This window comes from Mus musculus, chromosome 4 (assembly GCF_000001635.26).
Source record: "Mus musculus strain C57BL/6J chromosome 4, GRCm38.p6 C57BL/6J".
NCBI lineage: Eukaryota > Metazoa > Chordata > Mammalia > Rodentia > Muridae > Mus > Mus musculus.
This window is the reverse complement of record NC_000070.6, coordinates 115,055,958-115,080,495: the sequence shown is the minus strand read 5'-3', so window position 1 is coordinate 115,080,495 and position 24,538 is coordinate 115,055,958. Positions and strand designations below refer to the sequence as shown.

General features: G+C 50.2%; 1 protein-coding gene and 1 long non-coding RNA gene across 11 annotated transcripts; one reads left to right on the top strand and one right to left on the bottom strand.

Annotated features, from left to right (window-relative positions):
* Positions 1-8,740: 8,740 nt before the first annotated feature.
* Tal1 (T cell acute lymphocytic leukemia 1) lies at positions 8,741-24,070 on the bottom strand. Of its 10 annotated transcripts, none has more exons than NM_011527.3 (5): positions 24,027-24,070; positions 20,830-20,977; positions 16,920-17,366; positions 15,733-15,827; positions 8,741-12,219 (listed from the first exon to the last, which is right to left on the bottom strand). In NM_011527.3, exons 3-5 carry the CDS (start codon positions 17,363-17,365, stop codon positions 11,771-11,773), a joined length of 990 nt encoding a protein of 329 aa, NP_035657.1. In that variant the 5' UTR covers position 17,366; positions 20,830-20,977; positions 24,027-24,070; the 3' UTR covers positions 8,741-11,770. The 10 variants fall into 10 exon arrangements, with proteins under 10 accessions (NP_035657.1, NP_001274317.1, XP_006502975.1 ...); NM_001287388.1 differs by lacking the exon at positions 24,027-24,070 and adding an exon at positions 22,625-22,685; XM_006502912.4 differs by lacking the exon at positions 24,027-24,070 and adding an exon at positions 23,686-23,791 and having other exon boundaries at positions 8,844-12,219.
* Positions 21,186-22,874, top strand: Gm33786. The gene is made up of 2 exons (XR_376559.3): positions 21,186-22,439; positions 22,587-22,874. It is a non-coding gene; the product is annotated as a predicted gene, 33786 (long non-coding RNA).
* Positions 24,071-24,538: the final 468 nt, after the last annotated feature.

Genomic DNA, 24,538 nt, shown 5'->3' with positions numbered 1-24,538 from the left:
TATATATATTTCCCATTCATGTCTGTGTTCCCAGGTCTTGGGGGTCTATTGACCCAGGTTTTAGAGGATTGTTTTGAAGATGATCCAACCATTCACCTCTTCAAACAGTCACACATCCTTAAAGCAGCTTCCCTGGAGGCTGATGAGAGTTTTCCGATGTTTATTAAGCACCTGCTGGGTAGGCCCACCACTCTGTGCCGGGTGGGGTCACTGAAGATCAGTAATACACTATCTCAGTCCTGAGCTGAAGAGGGGAGGCAGGACATACACAGGAGCTAGTGTCAGTCACCCAGGATGCTGGGAGTTCAGAAAGAAGCATGGGGACAAATCATCAGAGATTCTAACCAGGTCCCAACACTGGCTGAGGGAAGGAGTCTTCAAAGGCTACCTTTGGTACAGCAAAGAAGCAGCCTGGGAAAGGAAAGAAAAGCCGAGGGAGTACGTGCAACAGTGCTGTCTCTGTTGATCATAAGCTGCTTTTATAGGTACACTGCCTGAAAGGTGCAGGGACTGCCCAGGACCGGCTTGTTTCTCTCCCCCACCCCCACCCCCACCCCCCCATCTCTGTCCATGCTCCAGAGCTCTGCAGGCCATCAATATGAGTGATGGCAGGCTAATCATGTGTACTTGGGTCTGTGGAGGGCCCCTTGTCTCTCTCTGAGGACTCTTCAGCAAAGACAAGAGCAGGACAAAGGCTCCCCTCCCCCTGGCCTAGGACTGCCCTCATTAGCATCATGGGAGCCTGCCAGCAGGCTCAATGCTTCCTGCAGCTCAGCGCAATGCAGCCAGGCAACTGGACAGGCCAGAGCCTTTGGCACAGCCCCAACCCGGCAGATGTGGACCCTGAAGGGCCTAAAGGCAGCAGAACACCACCCACCCACCCAAAAAAAATCAAGGCAGGCAGCCACTGCCTGGTCCTGCCTATCTGTCTGCCTGCACAGGGCCTGTTTGCATTGTCATCACGGCAGCCAAAGCCAAGAGACAGGAGAAACATACAGTCCCTGAAAGGAGACACCTGTCTCCAGGAGCTAAACACAGAGATTGTAACTGTTACCTCTGTGTAGGCTGACAGGGCACAAATGCAGCAGCACAGACCAGGCAGGCAGGCTCAGCGTTTAGGTGCCCAGCTGAGACTGCAGCTTCAGGGCATCGGTAGACAATAGGACTGGCTTGTACTGGAGTTCCCATAGTGGTAAGGCAGGTAGCATGTCAGAGCTGTAAGATCTCAGCCGGTCCTGGGAGAGATTGGTTGGGGGTTTGGGGATGGGAGTGCCTGTAGCTATCTGGATCCCACCTATTCAAGGCTAACAGACTGGGGGGTGAGAGTGATGGAGAAGCCTGATAGCCCATTGAATAGTGGCGCACTGGGGATTGCTAGAGAGAGGGGCGGAGCGCTGAGAAACAAACCTCCCTTAGCCTGTGTGGGAACAGCCAGAGGGCAGAAGGCCTCGGCCCCTTGAGATCTCCCAGAGCCTGGGACCCAGGACCACTGAAGGTCCCAGGCTGCAGCTGGGTGAGCCATGAGCTGGGAAGGGCTGAGGACCCTAAGCTGCCTGGGCTCAGCTGGCCAGGTTGTCACAGACACTGGGTGGGAAAAGGTTTTCTAGCCTGATCCCATAGCTCTGGTAGATCTCAGAAGGGCAAGGGTCTTAGAAGACTTTGTCACAGGGTGGCAAGGGGGTAGGCAAGGGTAGACGACGTTATTGTCAGATTCCCATCTACATAATGGAAACTGAATGAAGTCACACAGACTCTCGCCCAAATCAGGGCACTCGTGAAATAACCAGTACACATATCTCCAATTATACAAGCCACCTCTGGCTTGCCCTCAGGGGACTCTCCATGGTAATCATAGCGCCATGGGTTGGTTTGCTGTGGAACAAGAGACTGGCTCCCAGTAGCTTCTCTCTTAATCACTTGGCCTCTCTGACCTCTGTAAAACAGAAATGCATTTCCCTATTCTGGGTTCTTGGAAAGATGTGTACCCCTAGGAACTCTTGTCCTCTTTCTGAGCTCACCAACCTTGGGACCTGGTGCCCCATATCCACTCTGCCAAAACCCATTCTTCCCAGTCCACTCTTGCAGACTCATTAACACCTTGGTGTCCCTATCCTATGGGGGACAAGCTTGTCTACAGAATGGCCTATGAATAAACAGTGTGGGGAAAGTACATTGGAATAAAAAGAGCTGCTTGGTCCTACCCAGCTATGGACCACAACTACCAGCATTTATTGATAACCCTAAGGGTATAATAGTGACACACATACCTTGACAGGAACCAACAGTACTGTAATTGGAATTAAGGCCTGCCTAACAAGAAGTACATGCCAGGTACTGGAAACATAGCCAACTACTCAGGGCTAGTGAAATCATGAAGCTTGGAGGAGAACCTACTACAGCCACTTTATTGAACCAGAATAACCCCTAACTACATTCTAAGCATCTGTCCTTATACCCACAGATAAGTGTGGCTCTCACCCCTCATCTAGGAAACTTCTCTTTGCAACAGATGGAGACCACCACAGAAACACAACAGATCAAAATGTATAGCTGTAGAGCCCAGTCACAGTGGACACATCCCTCAGGCTCAGGGACCATTGCACAAGAGGGGGCAGAAAGATCGAAAGAGCCAGGAAGCTTTCTGTGAGATTGTGTCTCCTAGAAATGTCCCAAAAGCTGTGTCCATTTAGTCTCAACAACACAGCTGCTTAAACAAGGCCTGAACAAGTCCTCCACCAATAGGTAGGCAGGCTAACATGGAAGGAGGGAGAGTTCAAGAGGCCTCAACCCTAGACAGAGAACTAAAGGGCAACTAAGGAATGCTGTGAGAAAGAGAGGTGGTCTTCCCCAGGAACTAGCACACCAACTGATTCCCAATACCAGCTGGTCAGCCCTAAAGATAGACATACAAATAACATTGTATACACTGAGCAGGTTGTATTCATGTGTTTAGGAATGTGTGTGTGTGTGTGTGTGTGTGTGTGTGTGTGTGTGTGTGTGTATGTGTGTGTGTGTATGTGTGTGTGTGTGTTTGTGTGTGTGCGAGAGAGAGAGAGAGACAAAGACAGAGACAGAGAGAAAGAATACATATATATGTAATAACAAAGAAAAAGGGGCCATAATTTGAAAAAGAATAAAGGGGGGAAAAGAGAGGCATTGGAGAGAGGAAAGGAAGAGGATGATGTTACTATATTATACTCTCATAAGAGTTAAATAGTAGTAGTAGTAGTAGTAGTAGTAGTAGTAGTAGTAGTAGTAGTAGTAGTAGTAATAATAATAATAATAATAATAATAAAAGCTGCTTGGAGGTTGGTTCTAGTTGATTCTAGGTTCCAGTTCTAAGTTCCAGAGTCCTGCAACCACAGCCTTTTCACAACCACACCTAGGTCTCAACAATAACAGAAAGCTCGTCTCAGCCTGTATCTAGCAGGCCATTATCCCCCTGTGCCATGGATGCTGCGGCTGCCTGAGTCCAGCGGGCCATCATTCTGTGTTATGGATGCTGTGGCTCTCTGAATCCTTACTTATGTCCCTGCCAGCAGCTGTTCTCCACTACGGCTAACTACAAAGTCCCTAGAACATGTTCTGACCAGCCCCCTACCTGCTCACAATCCTCACTATGGCTCCCATCACTCTCAGGGAACTTCAGATTTCTGGTGGTGACCAGACTCCCAGGCTTCTCTGGCCCAACACTTGCAACCATGCACATTGACCCCATCAGCGGAAGACTACAATCTCCAAAGCACATCCCATTCTTCCCAATGCTACACCTGCATACGCACTTGCCACCCAACTTCCTCTTTGCACTCCTGATAAACTCCCACTAATCCCCCCCACCCCCACCCCGGAGCTAGCATTCTTTTCCACGACCACTAAGTGAGATACAGTCTTCTGGTTGGTGTCTAGGGCAATCCTTAATGCATGGCTTCAACGACCAACTGATCTGTATCCCCAGCATGGCCTGGTTCTGCAAGAGAACTAGCAAGTGGCCAGTAATCCAATGGGTGAAGATCTGAAGTTTTACTAATCAATAGCCAATGGCTACACATGATCCTTTGCATTTAAGTTCATTCAAATTAAACAAAGTGACAAGCTCACTGGTGTGTTAGTCATCCTTCAAACACTATATGTGTTTAATGGCTGTCATACTGGACAGGGAAGATCTAAAACTTTCCCATCAACTTTGGAAGTTCTAAGAACATCCCTGGCTCGAAGAGGCGGTAACCCAATGACCTAGTGCTGGGTTCCAGCCTAGCCTTGCTCCTTCCTCATGCTCCTTGTCTTTCTGGATTTCACTGTCCATTTTTGCAGCCTGACACACACTGTGCAAGCCAAACCAGCATTTGACATAGACCTTTAGATTGATGCTATCACGCACTCCCTGCACTGAATCATGCTCGTGTGGACTTGGGAGTGCACTGGACAGATGGAGCCCTACAGAATGACCCACCTGCCCACCCTTAGACTCCAGCAGCTCCGGGCAGAAAACAACCCAGCATCTAAAGCTAGGCCAGCAAGTCTCTCCAGAAGGTAGATCCTGAAGACGGTGTGGCCAAGGCATGTCTCTCCATAGGCAAGCAGTCCTACATGGGCCTAAAGACCCTTCATCCCTACTTGTCTCAGATAGAAGCTTGAGGTAGGGCTTAGGGGGATCAAGGAGCTGCAGGGGCTGGCCTACAGAGCAAAGGAGGGCTGGAGAGGGGAGAGTCAGAAGCCCCCCTCCTTCCCTGCTATCGGCACAGCAGTCCTCCCCCACTTCCTCTCTTCGAAGATCACATCCTGTTATTGTGTGGAGAGAAAGCCCAGGAGCTGGGGAGGGGCAGGCCTCAGAGCAAACCAGTGGGGAGAGCTTAAGTAGGAGCTGGAAGGCAAAGTGAGGTGGGGGAGCATTGCCTCACCCCAGGTAGCCTTGGCAAGAGTATGGGGCCCAGGAGGAAGCCAGCATTCCTGGACCAGCCCGCTCCACCACTGAAAACTAGGTAATGCTCAAGACAGAATGTGAAATCTCCCAGATACCTCCCAACCTTGCCCCTCAGGACAGTTCAGTTCAGCACAACTTGCTCAGGGACTTTACTGTCAGAGCTAGGCTGCCCACACCACACCACTAAGCTCCTCCCATAGCACTTGCCTCTAGGATTCCTTCCTATTCCCAGCTTCCACTCTGCTCTCCAGCCTCTGAAGTCAAAATGGGTGGTCAAGACTGGCTACCCCTCCTTTCCTGACATAAGACAGGCACACAAAAGTCCTGCTGTTGAGTGAGGGATTAATATTCCCTCACACTCATGTCCTTCCCTCGTCTCTTCTGTTAGGACAGTCCCATCCCTCCTGGTCCTGTTTCTTGGAAAAAGAATGCTTTCTTATAGATATTTCCGTAGCTCTTTCTATAGAATCATTTTTTAATGAAACACAGATACTTTGCATATATTATGCTGAAGTCCCATGACAGTCCTGGAAGATGACTGTTAACATCTCTGTTTAACAGATAAAGAAACCAAACCTCAGAATGATAGTGACTCACTCAAAGTCACAAGCCAGCACACCCAGTAGCAATACTTAAGCCCTTAAGCCCCAAGTGATTCTGACCAGGCCAAGCTCCTCCAGAGCCTGGCTGCTCTTTTCTTCTCACTTCCACCCAGGCCCCAGTTACTCCCTTCACCAACTGTTCCACACCAACTGTCCTTCCTCACTGTCCCCATGGTCATCCACAGAGCCAGTCCTCCAGCCAGCAAGCTCTTCACTACCACCACCTGTCCTGGGCCTAAATTTGTGTAGCCCTCTTGCCCATAAGGAAAGTAAAGCCATTTTCTCTATGAACTCTAGCTGTCTACTGGCCTCCTCTTCTATTTCCTGACCTTCCTATGTGGTCTGGATCTCTAACCTTGGGTGTCGCCCTGAATTCACACCTACTTCACCTTGCTCAAGCCCCTTCCAACTCAGGGCTTTGTGTCACCTCCCCTGGGTAACCCTTTACTTAGATTCATGACAATTAAGCTCTGTGAATAGGTAACAGGTTTACATGGGCAGGGGGGTGTGTCCGGGTAGGGGGTGCGAGGAAGCTAATGACACAGTGACAGCTTCTGAGGAACACACACTTATTTTATTAAAAAGGAAGCAGGTAGGGACCGGCGTGAGGAGGCCAGACAGCTGACTGGATCCATAGCCTCCATGCCTGGTCTTCACCACTCTATACCAGCCTTTCAGGTCCTTGCCAGATGCCAGGTCAGACGCCAGGCCCAGAGAGAAAATAGAGAGCCAGTGGGAGGAGAAGGGCTGTTCATGGCCAGTGGGGAAAGAACCGAGTGTCTGTACCCTAAGGTGCTGGTGCAGAGGGCTTAATCAGACTTGGTTTCAGCTCTGAGGGGTTTGTGTTTCAGTGAAGAAGCAACTAAATAAGCAAATGTTAGGGCAGGAAGGGCCAGCATACCTGGGGTCCCATGGGGATGCAAAGGAGGCACCCAGTCCCATGGAGTCAGGAAAACTTCCTGGACTTCAGGGACAATTCAACCAAATGAGAGTGGGCAAAGAGGAAGATGGGCTGTTATGTGAAAAATAAACCAAAATTCAACATCTGGGAGTCAAAAACCAATAAAACAGTCTAAAACAAAAAGGAAGAAAGCTAGTACGGTAGGCACAAAAGAGTGAGGCGTGGGGTGGGGATGCAGTCTGGTTGTAGAGTGCTTGCCTAATATGCACAAAGCTCTGGATTTAGCTCCTGTCACTGAATAAACCTGGTATTCTAGTGCACACCTGTAATCCCAGCACTCTGGAGACAGAGGCAGGAAGATCGGAAGTTCAAAGTCAGCCTCAGCAACTTAGTGGGTTTGAGGCCACATGAGACCCTGTTTCAGAAAAACAAATAAGCAAACACACACACACACACACACACACACACAAATGGAGTGGTAAGAAATAAAGGGGAACAGATCAGCAAAACACCTCAGGCCAGGCCTCAGGGCACTTTTCTTCCCTTGTGGAGTCAGGGATTCTGGGCTTCAGAGACAACATTTTCTTGGGACAGGGAGAATGGGCCTGCCTACACACCACTCTGAGATACAAGGCTTGAGAAGACATTTTCTCTCTGGGTCTCTGCCCCATCGATGAACTCCGGGAGTGATCAGAATCCTCGGGCTCTCTTTGTCACCATTACATGGAAAGCTTCATTTCTCCTGAGGAAAATCTTACAAGATGGGAAGTGACATCTCTGAGTCCTCAGGTCACTACCTCTATTCACTCCTCTCTGCAGCTCTTTCCAGTCACCAGCTGCCTCAAACCAGTTAACTCAGCCTTTCCGTGCATGGCCCCTCAGTTGTACTGAGCATACTGGCCACTTCCTCCACCCCAAACACTATTCTTCCTTCTCTGTCCTCTTTCTTTCTCTCCTATCATGATAGTTCCTCAGGTCTATAAGCCTAAATATCCATTTTTCTCCCCTCCCCAAGGCCAAATCCTACCATCCTTGTCCTAGGCCAAAGAGAGGCATATCTGAGGAGCTTCCCAGTAGCTGGATCAGATATTGACACTCAGGCTGAATCCTACCCTCTCCCTGTAGATGGATAGAAGCTAAGAGGACAAAACACAGCTGAGACTAGAGACAGGCCAGCTGGGAATTAACGGTGAGACTATTGAATTCCCTCCCAATTGTTGAATCTGAGCTAGTCCATGTCTGTAGATTTGGGGTTGAGTACTGAGGTCCAGAGAAGAAGAAAGAAAAAAGCCATCTCAGGGCATGTAGATAGAAAGACCCAACCTGTCCCTGGGACAAAACTGTCTCTGACACCAGGAATCATCTGATCCTGAATGAAAAAGATGGCACCCTAGGGCCTTCCCTGAACTATCCCTGTTGATCTGCCCACTTTTGTTCCTTACCACCTTTCTTGGCTTTGGTTTTTGAGACTGTAGCCCAGGCTGGCCTGAATAAAACTCACTGTGGGTTAATACTAATTTGCTTTCTAACTATTTAACTCTACTTGTATGTGTTTCTGCATTCAACATCCCCCTGCTAAAATGTAAGGTGCAGTGGAGAGCATCCATGCTTGTTTCATTCAATGCTGAACCCTCCCCAACAGAACAGTGTCTGCCCAGAGCAGGAGCTCAGCAAATGCTTGTTAAATGAGAAGACAGAAGATGCCCAGCTTACAAACTCCCAGGAGACCAAACGTCCATGCATAATGGCCTCCCCAAGACCCAGTCTCTTTCCCAAATTCTATTCATGAAACTCCAGCACCTACAGGGCAACTCACAACGGTTTGCAACTCCAGTTCCAGGGAATCCGACTCCCTTTTCTGGCATCTGTGGGCACTGTACCTATACACATAAAACATCTCTATACATAAAATATTTTTTAACCTTTAAAAAAAAAGTCAAGTGTAAAAGATGCAACCCCCACTGAGTCATCAGGAAATCTATGGACACCAATGGTGGATAACAGCTACATTTTTCTGTCCTAAGCTCTCACTGGGAGCAATGGTCCCAACTTGGGAAAGTGATCTAACAAGGAGAAAGCTGACCCTACACAGAGAGGTCTAGGCTGTCTAGGGCTGCAAACACAAGGACAGGATACTGAAGCCCTTGGAGCCTTGCAGAAGGGGGGAAAAGGAAACCCCCCCATAGGGTAGCCTCCTTCCTCCCCGACAGGCTGAGACTGGAAGCTAGATCCTACTTCCTAAAAGCTGTCAGCCTTTCCCCTTGATGTTCCCATTCTCAGACTCTAGGGGGCAAAGTCCAAGTACAAAGTCCAGGCCCCTTTGTAAAACTTTTATTTAGAAATCTTCCCCATATAACCTTATATATATATACACACACTATCATCACCACACTGGTATTTTTTTGTTTTTGTTTTTCAATAAAGAGTCACACGCCCGCAGTGTTGGCCTATAGGCTGTACAAATATCAAGGTACCCGGAGTAGTTACTCCTCTTCTTCAGAAAAAAAAAACACAGAGACCAACACAGTTCATTACATACAGTACGACACTGACGCAAAGTGCTGGGCTTGCCCACAGACATGGCGTGCTATGTACACAGACTGAGGCAAGCCTTCGGCAGAGGGTCATGTACCACTGGGATCCCAAGTACGGCTAGACCCACCAAAAAGGCCAAAATAGCTGTCAGCTCACTCTAGTTGCTGTGCCCTTGGTTTTTGTTTCTGGAAAAGGATAAAGGTTGTACCATTTTGTTATTTGCCACCACAAATAAACATGAATTATTCTTGAAGGGTGGGATTCTCTCTGTGGTTATGTTCATCACTGTTTTTTTTTTTTAATGTTTTCTCATGCTTACATTTCCCCCTTTGTACAGATATTGTTCTTGGAATGCTGCAATTTCTTTAAGGGCAAGGAAGACACAGAGGAAGAAAGATATGGGGTATGGAGTATGAGAACAGAATTCAGGGTCTTCCTTAGATCTTACAAAGACCAAAACCCTGGCTCTTCCCTGCCCAGCCCCTTTAGAAACTTTCGAAATCTCTCACCCCTTCTCACTCCTGTTTCTTGCCTTGGAATCGGGGAGAAATTAAGATTAATCTTGAGAAATTAGCATCTACATAACTCAATGGAAAATATTTTATAATCCAAATGACACAAACACATCAACTGCCCAGGCCTGAACTCTGGCTGGAACCTCACGGCACGGTCAGTACTAAGGGTTATGAAGCTTCTTTTGTGCCTGTGCTGGGTGTAGAACACAGAACCCCGTGTGTGCAATCCCCGCCCCCCCCCCCCCCGCGATGCACCGGCCCTCTGTGCTCCAGAGCAGTCTTTACGGACCCAATGGACTTCCAATGTTATGATCACAGTCCGTCCACCGCCTAGCGTGTTTATCCCAGTGAAGCTGCAAAGCTGATGTAGGGAACTGCAGCTTAGGCTCCCAACAAAAGTGTGATCCCTCTCATAGAATCCACCTACAGAGCCACAGTTTTCATTCCCAACTCATTCCACTAAGAAGCAAACACAGCTTTGGACCCATTTCCTCATGGGTCAGACCCCTTGAACTAACTCCCACGCAATGGGAAAGAACCAGCCTTAATGTTCATGTGATAGCAGAATGTGATAGGAGACAAAGAATCACAATGCCTTAGTAGCTGACCACATTGTCCCATTACCTGGGGGCCCTCAGTACTTAATAAGAAGGGGAGGGGAGCAGGAACAGGATCAGTCTCTGTCTGCCTAAGTCTATACTCAGGCTCCATCATGGTGTGAACTGAAACATCATGCTGAAACTCCAACAGAAAAGTGATGGGCTCATACGTTACATGATGGGGCCTTTGGATATTTTCTCTCTAGCTCAAAGGCAAACCCTGGAGAGAGTGAGAACTGAGTGACACCAATACAATGACAGATACACAGGACTTCTGCGCACTTTGTTTCATGAGCTTGAACTTCATTATAGGCAGGCCTAGCTTTAGGATAGATCGGTCCCACCACCTGGATTGACACAGGGGAGAAACAATGGGGTATTTGTCCATACTACAAAAGGATTCTCCACTTTACAAAATGACTTGCAGGGGTTGTGTCTTTAAAAGATGGAGGAGAAGGGTCTGCTTTACAAAACTTTCATGTACAAGTTTTAGAGGGGGCACTCGTTTCATGTTAAGCCAACCTACCATGCACACACGTAGGGCCTGCAGTTGTGTGAGGGGAGAGTACTTAAAGTTAAGCTGAGCAAAGGTGCATGCCCAGGTCTCAGCCAGGGCCTTGCCTCTGACTGGACTCCTTGCCTTAGCATCAGGCTGCATCTTGGGTGGTATCATGGCCTAGAGTTGCCAACCAACAACTGGTCAGGCAGAATCCCAAATAGAGTATGTACAGGACAGTTTGTCCTCCATTTGGACATCCAGACCATCAGCCAACAGACATCTTGCAATGGGAAGCTTCCTTCGGGCTTCCTGGGGAAGCCTATGGGCTGCACAGCCCCAGCACCAACATGCAATGCACCAGCACTCTATCCTTTGCTCTCCTGCACAAACAGGGATGCGCTGGAGTTGAAACCCAGTGCCCCAAACACTCTTGCTTTGCTTGCCCTAATGTCACTTTCCCTTTCTGTGCCTGCACACAGCCCAACAAAGCATGCTCAAGGCTGCTGACTTGGTCCTCACAGCCACAGGATAGGAAGGCAAGTCTCAGTGAGGGAGAGAGCTCTGATTCCCTGGAGCAAAAGGGGCTGTTGGGTTTTCTGCCCCAGCTAGTTGAGAGCAGGTTGTCTGTTTACTGGCCATCTTTTCCAACCAGGCCCTGAAGAAGGCACCTCAAAGCTTGACTCTCCACAGCAGCTGGCAAGCTGGATGGATCAACATGGACCTGGGTGAAGATGGGGCTCAAGAAATGGTCAGCTCTTGGGTACCTAAGTATTTGAACAGAAGCTGCCACAAAAGCCACCCAGCCAGCTCGGGATGGGAGAAAGGCAAGGCAGAGGCCAATTGGATGCCTCAGGTAACAGGTGACAACCCCAGATCTTGTCCAAAACAAGGCTCACAAACTCTAGACCAAAACTAGACACTTGAGCCTCATCATTGGGGAAATCTTTGGGCTTGGGAAAGGGAGAAGACCGTGCCATCTTCAGAAAAAGTACCTACTACTTCACTCTGTTTGCCTCTTCTGTTTCCATGCAGGAAACAGAAATGCCAGCCTAGGGTCAGTTGGGACTTCCCAAAGTTCAAACTGTAAGGGAAGTTCACATAAGTCCATTGACCTGCTTCTCATCCCACCTGCCCTGAAGCCCAGCAACCCAGGGGCCTAAAGGCCCCTGCCTGCTGGCCCTGGGCAGCCCCAGACGCATCACCGGGGGCCAGCCCCATCAGCGGCAGGCAGCAGGGCAGGATGGAGGCTGCGGGAAGTGTGCTTGGGTGTTGGCTCCTCTGTGTAACTGTCCGGGCTGGCTGCCCCATCCAGAGAGCTGCCACAGCTGGAGTTGGGGGAAAGCACGTCCTGTAGAAGGTCTTCAGGGGGGATGCCACCCCCTGCCCCACCCCCACCAGCTCCCACCACGGGGTCCTTGCCAGGCTTGGCACGCTGGGTGCCTTCCTCCTCCTGGTCATTGAGTAACTTGGCCAGGAAATTGATGTACTTCATGGCAAGGCGGAGGATCTCATTCTTGCTTAGTTTCTTGTCTGGTGGGTGGGTGGGGATCAGCTTTCTGAGCTCAGCAAATGCCCCATTCACATTCTGCTGCCGCCATCGTTCCCGGCTGTTGGTGAAGATGCGCCGCACTACTTTGGTGTGAGGACCTGAGGGTAGAAGGACGTGGGTTAGAGGCAGGTAGAGACCTCCAAGGAGCTCCTCCACTGAGAAGCCAGGGAGCTAAAAGCAAGGAGTACTCACCTCAGAAGTCCAATTGACACATCATCTCTGAGATTTATATCCCTCCAGCCCTATCTTAACAACCTCACAACTCTACCCATTTCCTCTCCATTACCTTCCATAAATGGCATGTGTCTGATCATGCTGAGCACCTCCTATGGGCTATGCAGCATTTAATATGTCTTGTTTTGTTCTCTCTCTCTCTCTCTCTCTCTCTCTCTCTCTCTCTCTCTCTCTCTCTCTCTCTCTCTCAGACAGGGTCTTACTATGTAGTTTTGCATGTTCTGCAACTCACTATGTAGACTTGACTGGCCTCAAACTCACAAAGATCCACCTGCCTCTGCCTCCCACATGCTAGGCTGGGATTAAAGGCGTGCTCCACTACTCCCACCTAGACAAGAGCCATATTTCACTCAGTCACTTATGCCAAGAGGCCTTAGACATTAAAAGCCAAACAGACTATCTGGGTTCAATTGCTGACCAGATCTCACTGTCTCAATATCTTTGTCTGCACACTTGGGAATATTACCAGTAATCCAGGTCACAGATGGTTTTGGCTGATGTATCACACAGGTAAAGTGCCTACAATAACAGCTTCTGCTTCAGCCTTTGCTAACTACGAGGCAGTGTTACTATCTGTTCACCAGTTTCCTGCCGCCACCACCCCCTGCCCCTGCTGACAATTAGTTCTCTCTCTCTCTCTCTCTCTCTCTCTCTCTCTCTCTCTCTCTCTCTCTCATTTTGTTGTTTTGTTTTGTTTTGTTTTGTTTTTTTCAAGACAGGGTTTCTCTGTGTAGCCCTGGCTATCCTGGAACTCACTCTGTAGACCAGGCTGGCCTCAAACACAGAGATCTGCCTGCCTCTGCCTCCCAAGTGCTGGGATTAAAGATGTGCCTGGCTCAGGCAGGGTGTTTACCCTCATGGAGTTTACATTTTAATGGAGATGGGAGATGATGCGCAAGGAACAAGCAAATGAAAAACACAACCCAAAGGCAGGCTGGCAAGTACATGATGTAATGATGTAACGAAACTACCATGCTTAGCTAAGGTAGCTGACAAAGACTTTTCTCAGCAGCCGCATCTATTTAAAAACCAGCACTTCAGGTTGAAGCAAAACCATCCAGACACAGGAAGGGAAGAAGCCTGAGTGGAGCAGTGGGCATAAGAGGAGAGGATAGCTCATAGGTTCCTATAGTAAGCAGGGTGGAAATTCAGTTCCAGGGATGACAGAAGCAGTATGTTTCTTAAGTGGGAGAAAGGAGAGAAGGGCAGAAAGCAGAAGAGAAAGGAAAGACCTCTAGGTCCCCCAACCCCAGGGAAAAAATAGACAACCATACACAGCCATGCCTCAGAAAAGGATTCTAAGGACTGCCTTAGAAATAATCACTGTCACGCTGATACCGAGAGTGCCAGGCAGTGGGCAACACCAATACACTGTGTGCAGCACCTAATGTGTGCTGAGCTCTGAACCAAGCATCCAAGCATGACCTGGGAGTCTCAGAGCCAGGGGAAACACAAGCACCAGTGTTCTCCAGCCCTGGGCTGAGGTTAATGCTTCCCTACCACCACAAAGCCACTGGCCTCAAGACAACCTTCAGGAAGTTCAATGTACAGGAGAAATAGCCTAGTCTGAGGATCCTGCTTACCCTCTTCTAGTAATGTCTGGGTCCAGGGGTCAGATTGGAAACATGGGAAGGGGTAAATGGAGGGAGAAGGAACAGGCAGGCCAAGAGACCATCTCAGTCCACTGGTCAGATTATGGCTCAATCTGGGACTTATGTGACTGAGTAGACATGTGATTCTTGATGGTCCCTTTTTCTCATTTGCATGTGCCTATATCCACACTCCATGTTTCATCCCTTGCTCTCCCTGCAGTTTGCTGAAGTTTTGAAAGGGTAAGATCCAGACTGGGGAAAACATCACAAACCTACTGGACAGACCTACACTGGGCTGCTGCCCAGAAAGCACGTTGGTGTCCCCAGACCTCTAAAGGGGGGGGGGGTCTTTCAACAGTGACATAGAAGGACCAGTCTTGCATCATGGCTAATGCTTGTGAGCTAATGAGAGCTTCTAAGTGGACAGGGCACATTAGAATCATTGTCACAATAAGAGACAGACAGACAGACTCTAGAGGGAAGGGAGGAAATCAAAACTTATTCCAAAGCATAAGACCTATAATTATGGTCTAGGACTTAGCTCTGCAGCTTTGAGCAGGCTGTTTAACCTCTCTGATTCAATTTCTCCATCTGTGAAATAGAAGCAAAATTAACCTGGTGGGTTTGTGTTGAGAATTACGTAAAGACCAAGGATACAAAAAAAGTCATCTGATACATGCAATAAGCGTCTAACAAATGGCAGCAATGATAGCCGTCACCACCTTATTTTACACCCTTGGGGTGACTAATGGCTGTTAGCAGTATGTTGGTACTGGGAGTCAGGCTGTGGATGAGTCCCAGAACTCCTATGCGGAGAAGATCTCAGTGTTGGCTGGACACAACTTTACTGTTCCCTGACAGCTTTCTGACAGGCAGAGAAAGAGGCGTGAGAAGCATCTACTGCAGAACCTATCAGGAGCTGGAGAACCCTCTCTCATCTAGAAGCACCCACCAGTGGATCTTCCTCTTAGTTCTATGTCTGTACTCTGGGCTGTTGTGGTTCCTGGTGTCTCTTCTGTATTGTCAGAATCAGCCCCTTCCTCTCTAGAATCTTCTTTAGAAGCCCAAGTTCCACACATACACCCTCGAAAGGCTCCCAGCCTTGGTCCCAGCTCTCTACATGCCTCAACACACTTCCTCCTGGGGCCCCAGACAGACAACAGCACTTAGAATCCCCACATTTGGCCAGAGTCCCTCAGCCTGCAGAAACCACCCTCCTGCCCAGACACCAACAAGTTAACTTTGGGAGTAGGTAGGGCTCTAAATTTCCACTCATCCAAGCCAAAGAATATTCAACGAATGCTGAGTCCCCCTAGGTGTGTGTGTGTGTGTGTGTGTGTGTGTGTGTGTGTGTGTTTCCCCTGTGGCACTATAAGCCACTCTTGGTCTCAGACCAGACTGGAAGAGTGATGGAGGGGTCTCATAATAGAGAGAGCTGGCAAAAAAAAAAAAAAAAAACCATTAATGGGCACGAGTATAGTCAGAAATTCAAGATGCAGTTGAGGGACTTTCTGTGGGTCAGTCATTGGCACTGGGGACATGAAATATTTCTACCCTTCCTGGATCCTTGACAAAGTGCAGGGAGCAAGCCTAAAGTGAGAACTACCCGTGGCTGACTCTACAGGTGTGGCTTAAGTGCCAGTCCTAATTCGCCTCCAGGGTGAAGACTTCTGGCAGTTTGGAGTTCCAAGCCAGCATTTTCAACTCTGTGAGATCACCTCACTGCCTCTGTGCTCTCCTCTGCAGATGGTTCTAACCAGTGACAAGGGACAGGTGCAGACTCACCATCAGAAATCTCCATCTCATATGGGGAGGGCCTCCTCTTCACCCGGTTGTTGTTGGTGAACATGGGGAAGGCATCCGGTTCCCCAAAGAACCCACTATGGAAAGAGAAGGTAGATCACAATGAGGTTAAAGACAAAAAGACTCCTTAGATGGATTCTCCCTGTGTGTCTTCAGTCCCCTCCTGCTAAGGCACCCCCTGCTCCTGCACACTTAAAATGCAGATTGAATTGAGTATGCATGCATTCACAGAAGCGAAGAGGGTGAATATATGGAACAATACATAAATGGGAGGGGCAAGGCGGCGTATTCCTGTGCTGAAGTACACACACACACACACACACACACACACACACACACACACACACACACAAAATCTCCTTCAATCCTGGTAGACCTTTGCTCAGAGACAAGTACCTACACAGGACAACACGTGAGGGATGGAAGTGCTAGTAGAGAACTCCCACACCACAAAGGGTCTCACATTGTCCCCTCAGACCTCACCGACCATCACTCTCTGATCACAGATCGGCACCACCCCCCACCTCCCACTCACCAACCCTTGACAGCGCTCCCTACTGCTCTACCATCGTGTTGTCCTATAATTCTTTCCTACCGCCTGTCCTACACTCTGCTGGCCATTCAGCTTCCCTCACCACAGGGCCCAGCAAGGAGACCAACCACGCAGGTAAGGGACAGAAGGATTAGGAGCGGATGACAGTGTCGCTCACTGCATCCTAGCAGAGGCTGAGAAGAGCTGCCCTCAGCAACGGCCTTAGATCTTTCTCTCCAGCCTGTCCACCCACCGCGGCAGCTTCCTGAAGAGTTCACCCTTTGTGGCGAACCTCACCTCTGCTGCAGAGGGGCATTCAGACACTGGCCCAGAACTCATATTAAAGAATCCCGCCTACTCAACAGTAGTCAGCAACCTCTGCAGCTTTTTACACTCACCCACAGACCCGCACCCTCAACAGTGCAGGCGACCACCCCCGGTTTCTACACAACTGTCGTCCCCTGACCACCGGTCCTTCCTGACAGTCTGTCTCACAGGGGACCCCTTTCCCACTAGCGGGAGGGTTGCGGGAGAGACTCTGGTCTCTGGGCTCGTTCCTCTTGGAATCTTAAGCCACCACCCCCTCCTCTCGACCCTCGCCTGCACCCAGAACGCCGCAGGGGACCGGGATGCTCACCTGCCTAGTGAGGCGAGCGGCTGGCTAAGGCTATAGAGCAGCGCTCGGCCGGGGCCGGCAGGGGCTGCCAGCGCGGGCGGGCTCAGCTGCACCATGCGGCCGTCTCCAGGCAGCTCTGCAGGAGCCGAGGCGGGCGCGGGCGCCGGGGCGGGTCCGGGAGGTCTGCACAGCTCGGTGGTGGGCACCCGAAGGCGAGCTTCGGCTGCTACTGCGTCGCGGCCCTTTAAGTCCCTCGCGGCACCGCCCCCACTGGCAGGGCCGCCCCCCGCGCCGCTGCGCGCTCCTAGCTCGATGACGGGGGGCTCAGCCGGGGCTGCGCGGCTCGTCTCCTTGGCGACGCCGTTGAGCAGGACTAGGTGCGGGGGGGCCATGCGGGCCTCGGCCGCGTCCTGTCCCTCTAGTTGCGGGTCACTGCGTGCCGCCTCGCTCGGCGGCCGCTCCGTCATCCTGTAACAGGGTAAGGGGCAGAGAGGAGATCACGCACTGAAACCTGAAAAGCGGACAGGACAAACTCAGCACCACGTGGACGCACACCCCAACCCTGCTGGCGTGAAGGCCCGCAGGCCTGGAGCTGGAGCAATGTGGGGGTGTCTCTAGATTGGAAGAAAAGGGTGGGACAAGCCCGGAAGGCACAGTGTCCAAGGGTAGGAATTGTGCTGGAGAAAGATGGCAGAAACCTTGGGAGAAAAGGAATACAGGCAGAGAGACAAAAATCGACGGGAAAAAGGAGGAAGGAAATGCACAGAGAAGAGAAAGATCACCCAGTCCCTCCTTCTTAGGCCACAGGGGAAGGGGAGGGAACTAATCCCCCGAGCAAGCGTGTCCTTCCCGCCCCCCTTTTGGTTTTGGCGGGGAATCTGTCCAGTGCTATAGGAACCCTCTCCCGATCTACTGCTACACACATGCGCTGCAAATATACACCCAGAAAGACTATGGTGGTGAAGTAGGGTGTGGAAGCTGCAAGAACTCTGCTCTATTCAACCAAGGATGTCAGAAATATTCCCGGCCAAGAGGAAAGCAGCCTACACTAAGCAAACCCACCGTTGTATTCTGCAAGTAGCTACCCTATCATAAGAAAGGGAGTCAAGGACTGAAGCTAATCCTGGATTCTGGTCCTACTACCCTTCACACTCCACCCCATTCTGCTCAGCTGGACTCTTAAGACTTGGGAAAGTGCTCCAGAAGTCACTAGAATCTGGGCTCCCCTCCTGATGGAGAAAATATAAAGAAAGCTCTTCCTTGAATTATTCCAATGAAGTGTCCTCTTCCCCCCCACACACACACACCATACACCTTGGTATTCTCAATACACAGAACTCGGATCTCACTGGGTTTTTTTTTTATAGATTTAATATGCAAAAATTATATATATACATATATATGTATATGTATACACACACACACACACACACACACACACACACACTGTGGCTGCCTTCAGACACACTAGGAGAGGGCATCAGATCCCATTACAGATGGTTCTGAGCCACCATGTGGTTGTTGGGAATTGAACTCAGGACCTCTGGAAGAATAGTCAGTGCTCTTAACCAGTGAGCCATCTCTCCAGTCGTGGATCTCACTGTTTTACTGTCTCACATGGACCCTGGAGCCCAGAAAATTCCTAGGCTCCAACCATACTCCCCAGATGAGCATATCCACTCTATTTCCCATCAGTTTGAGAGTTCTTGCATCACCTGGCTTCGTTCAGATGGCATCTGACCCAGCAACAGGCCAGACACACAATCTATAAGACTCCAAAGTTGGATGATACTTGTGAGTTGTTTTAATTTTAAAAATAGAAATACAATGAACTCATCAGTTGTGGGGGCACATGCTTATAAATGCAGCCCTGAGAAGGGGGTTAAAGAATCCTGAGTTTGAAGTTAGCCTGGGCTACACATGATCCTATCTCATATATATACTCATATGTGTGTGTGTGTATTATGTGCATATACACACAGTATAGACACATATATAACCACCTTAATAGGCTTTATAAATCACATTGCTGCTCCCAAGATTAGATAATTGGGTTATTTTGTTGTATTGTAATTTTTATTACTTTACCATTTATTTATTTGTATATAAAGGTACATATGCCACAGTCATAAATGTTGAAGTTAGAGGACAATTTTCATGAAGTAGTGATTTCCTTTCACCTGGGCCTTGGGGATCAAACTAAAGCTGTCGGGATCAACAGCAACAATTTAACCCACTGAGTCAATTCACTAGCCCAAAATGGGGTGTTTTAAAACAGAAAATCAATACAAAAATGTGACACTAACCACCGACATGGAGCACACATAGAGGACCTTTTTGGCCACTACACTGCTCTGGACCAGAGTTATCTGGGAAACTGATTCCCTCCTCTTACGAAAAGGAAATTGGACCTTCTTCATCCTTCTCCAAAACTCAGGTGTACAGCCAGACACAAAATGGGAACCAAGGATTGCAATTCAGGCAACACTGGATGTTCGGGGATTAGCCCAGTCAGGAAACAACAAATCTCCCAACACTTGTTACACACAAGCTGCAAAGCCAATATGGGTCTGTAATGCTTCACTGAGATTGAATTCACAATTAGAGTGGAGACAAAAGGTCTATATACAGAGAATACCTCAACCACCGGAAATGAACCAGAAGTATAGTAGCCATCCTGACTTCCCTCCCTGCTAGTGAAGTGCATCAGAAATAAACCAGCTTCTGGTGAAATACACAAGCCAGAGACGCTGTCCTCCTACCTTGAGGCACACCATCTGTGTGCTTTCAATGACCAGTTGTTTTAGTCCCAGCTTCTAAATGACAAACATACACTACAGTAACTGAGCCAGAGCTCCCCTCTGACTCCCTGATCAATTCTGCTGCAATGACTGAATCAGGTTCCCAATGGCCAAAGGGGACACATATTCTAGATGAGTTGACCCTCCAGATGCTATAAATATCCAAGGCTTCCAGTAGAATTCTCCATGCTCAGCTCCTGGACCTCAGGTAAACCTCCTAAGACCAGGATCACACACAACCCCACCCCCACCCGCACAGCAGCCCAGGGGTTAACACTAACAGCTTTTATGCAATTGTTTTTATTAAGGGAGAATGGGAAAGGGAGGGGGCTCAGGCTAGACAGGAGCACTCGACCATCCCAGCTCTTTGTGCTTCCCGAGACCCAGGTTACAGCCTCAACCTCATCTTCACCTTCCAGTTGCCCCAGCCAGCAGGTGACAATACACCTGAAAAGGGGAACCAGAAAGCTCCTTTCTGGGAGGCACTGCATCTTCTCCAGCAACTCCTAATGCCCCAAATCATAGCTTGGAGATTTTTTTTAATCCACTTATTTTTAAAAGAAATAGTGTTGGCCTTAGACTTGGCTGGCCTCCCATCCCTCCACACTCATATGCGCAAGACACAGTGGAGAAACACAAAGCCTGCACCAAAACCTAATCCGCCAGTGAGCAATGCACTATCTCTGCCACCACTCGAGTGGAAATGCGTTCCAGCACAGCTTCTTAGGCCTTAGGCCTTAGTAGGGTGGCTTTGGCTGCTTTTATTCGTGCCTGGAGCTCCTGCGCCATCCGGATATAGCCACAATAAAGTTACCGGCCTTGTGAAATGTGCTCGGAACCGGGACCATGGGAGCGGCCTGGAGGACATAATCCAACCAGCTTGTTTTATCCAAGGCCGGAAAAAGGAAAGAGCCCTGCTGGAGGCCTGAGGCAGCTTAGTGGCAGTCAGATCCCGGGTTCTTAGTCTAGGTTGGTTCTCCCACCCCCACCCCCACCCCCACCAATCTTCTCAGTTCTAAGTCGTCTCCCCCCCCCCGCCCCCCAGTTCACAACCCAGAATACTGTTGTTTCCACAGACATTACCCCCCTTCCTCCACCCACCCCACCCCAGACTCCAGGCCGCAACTAACCTGGGGCATATTTAGAGAGACCTACTCGGCTGGTTAGGACCTCCACTCCTCCGCTGGAGAGGGGTCGAGGTAGGACCCCGAAGCTGGGTTTCCCGGCTCTCGCTGAGAGACCAGCAGTTACTTAGCTTGCCGTGAGGTCCTGCGCGGTCTGCCGCGCCCAAAGCGAGTTTCCAGGAAAGATGGGGGTGGAGAGAAAGAGGGAGGGCGAGAGAGAAAATGGGGGGTCAATGACTGGGAATTACCTCGTGTGCCCCGCCATCCCAAAGAATAGCAAATGGCTTTCCGCCTCCAACTTGCAGGTGTTTGGAGCCCACCCTCCCCCAAACACATCCCGAATTAAAAAAAGAAAAAGAAGAAGAACCTTACACCTGACCAATCAGGAATAACTACTTAGTCCAACAACAACAGCCTCTCCGGCAGGCTGCCCAGAACGTGTTCGAACCCTCTAACGGATCTGTCTAATTCAGTATGGCCGAATTTGTTTTCTAAGCATGGACGTCTCTATGCGGGTTGCCCCCACAACCTTAGCCCAGGCTTAGCCAGAGCAGGAAGATGTAATTCTCTATTTGACGAGGGTGGAGAGAACGGGATGGAAAAACAAAAACAAAAACAAAAACAACAACAACAACAACAACAAAAACCCAAGAGTTTTCAGGCCCTGGCTGCTGGGTCAGAACCTGGGAGCCCTGGTCCCATACTCCTCATGACCCCATCTTTCAAGTTCCTGCCCAGGACAAGGCAGAACCTGTTTCCAAAGATCCTATTTCCCTTGCAGGGATGAAAGGGAGAGAGAGAGAGCTCTATCTGTTTTAGCTGGGTCCCTTGTTTTCTTTCTAATGGATGCAGAGATATAAAGGAAGGTATTTCACCATTTCTTCCACCACCTTTGCAAAAGATTTTCGACTTTCGGGGTTTTGACTGGCAGTAGATGAGAGTTAACTCTTACACCTCTTATACTGTTTCGCAGCGATAAACAAAGCAAAAGGAAAGACGGGCCAAAGCAGACCGACGCCACTTCCAAGAGCGGTAGCTGGATTTCGTTTGCTTTTATTTTTCGCCTCCTTTTTTTTTTTTAATTGTTTTGCCTGAGATGTCCACCGCCCAATGGCACATCGAAGTCTTGGGTTAATTGCGAAGGCTTCCTTCTCTCCGCTGCGGCTTTGGCGGAAGCTCAGAACTGCCTCCTCCCTGGCTTTCAATTCAGTGCGGGAGGTTTTCTTTCTCCTTGCTAATCCAGAGAAGGAGGGAAGAGGAGGGGAGACGCGGGGAATACACTCGTTCCCGTTGTTACTTGAGGCTAATGTTTGTTTTATGGAGTGACTCTTTATTCTGACTACCTCTTCATTTTCTTTCCCTACCCCAAACCTGGCAAGTTAGGGGAAAAAAAAAAAAAGCAGCTAGGGAGGGGCCTAAGACAGGACAGGACTGCTTTGTTCTCCCTCCAAAGAAGCTAAAGGGTAGAACTGGTGAGCTTTTTGTTCGATTGTTTTAATTAAAAGCGGATATTAAGGGTGATGGTGATGATGACGAAGGTATTAACAATCGCAGTAAAAGGGGAAAACGCGATCCTTCTTGTCCAGCTAAGGTGGCCCTGAAGCGGTCCTTCCAACGTAAGTGGACTCCAAGGGCAGCTAACCTGCTAGGGGGTCTGACTGGACCGGGATGGGAAAGGGACTGAGAAAATGTCCCCCGGGACGATCCCGAGGACCCCCACCCCTGGCACCAGACCTGGAAAATGTGCCCATTGTCTTTCCCAGCCTCTCCCAACCACCGCGGACGCACCCGCGAAACTGACCAGAAATAGGCGAAACCCAGGGGCAGCGCGAATCCAGGCCTGGCGCTGCGGGCGGGAAGACGCTGGCCTCAGCGAGCGCGGCTCATCTTCCAGATTAGAAGATTCCCCCCGCACACACCAGGGGACCCCCGCAACACCAAGGCACAGACAGCCTCCGGACAGAGCTGCCGCCCACTGGGCTCTGTCCGCCCATCCGAGCCAACACTGGCTCCCGAATACATCATAATTTGGAATAAAATGTGAAATCCCACTCCCCGCCCCCATGCTGACGCCCCCACCAGCGCCTCGATCTCTCGCTCGCCCTCCCCCCACTCCCGCCCCCAGCGATTTGCAAACGCACCTCTAAAGGACACAGGCACACAGGCATAGGACTCTTGTTGGACAGGACCACACATGGTCCAGGCCCAGAGGAGGGAAGCAGATGAACACGAGCTAGCTCTGTCCCACAAGCCGGTGTAGGCAGACCGGCATACTGTCCAACATGACACAGCGACATCAGTCACACGCAAACGCTCACAGACACACAACCTCACAGGGTGAGGATCACACCCGCCCGACATAACGAAACCAGCCTAACACTTTGTCCAAGGCCACACACTGCGATACACCAGACCGACCTTGTGGAGAAAAGAAACAGGGCAATTTACATACAACGAATAAAACGCAGAGAGGTCGGAATCTCCACACCCAGACAGCGCAGGGTTTCACACTCCCGCACACGACCTATCGCCAAAAGCCCACGCGGGGAGTAGCCACCGCAGCCTGCCGCTCACGCAAGCACTCTCAACCCGGCCGCCCGCACACACCGCCCAGAAGCAATGGAAGCCGCCAGCGCCTTGCGCTTTTCTGTCTATTGCGCAAGGGGAAAAGGGGAAGGAAGGAAGAGAGTCTCCCCGGCGGGAGGGGCAGCGGAGGGGCGTCGTGGAAAGTGCCCCCCGGGAAGAGACGGGGGAGAGGGAGCCGAGGCTGGAGTGCGCATGGGGAAAGACGGAGGAAACGGACGGGCAATTCCACGGGAGGCGACTGTCTCCCGGCCCTGGGAAGAAGGCCGGGACGCTCACGTTTTGCGCCTTGGGGGTGTGCGTGGCCATGTTGGGCAGCCCCCGCCCGCGCCTCGCCGCGCGCTCTAATCCCGCTCCCGCCCGCGGCCTCGTTAGCGCCGGCCGTGTGCGCCGCCGAGATAAGGAGCCGCCTCGGGCCCGCCCGCCCCCGATAAGCGCCTCGGCCATTATGGGCCAAATGATTCATTTTAATTTGGCAATTTCTCCGGAGGGAGCGGGGACGGGTTGCGGCGCTGGGATGGCCCAGGAATGCGCAGAGGAGAGGGCTGAGCGCTCACGTTGGGACCCGGCGGGTTCCGCCCGTTCCCCACCCCTGGCCCCTCGGGATTCCCGCTCCCTACAAACAACCCGACTCGGATCTCCGCCTCCCAGATGCTCGTTCAGCGGCTTTGGCCGTTGTCTAGCCTCTTAAGACCACCGTGTCTCCCGACCCATTCCCAACCAACCCTCCCTTCTTCATTCTTTCTCCTGTCTTCTCCAAAGCCAGAGTGTCTGTTTCTCCTTTTTCCGTATCTCAACACCCAGTTCCTCGCTGACCCTCATCAGCACAGGCCCCTGACCGCTCTAAAACTGGAATTGCTCAAAGATAAAAGACTCTATAGGGGGACAGAACAGATATCAATAGAGAGATGAAAATGCCCCTTAAGCTTGGTTTCAGGATGAAAGCAGAACACCCCCCCACCCATCCCCAAGCCCCCATGTTCCTTAACACACTCTTTAATCTTAGTACATTGTTTCTTTGCACTATACAGTTTGATTTTCCTTAAATATCCCTAAGGACTGGAGTTTGAGGGCTTGCCAATCTTGTGCAAGGCCAAGGACTCAATTCTCAGCACTGCAAAAATAAAAATAA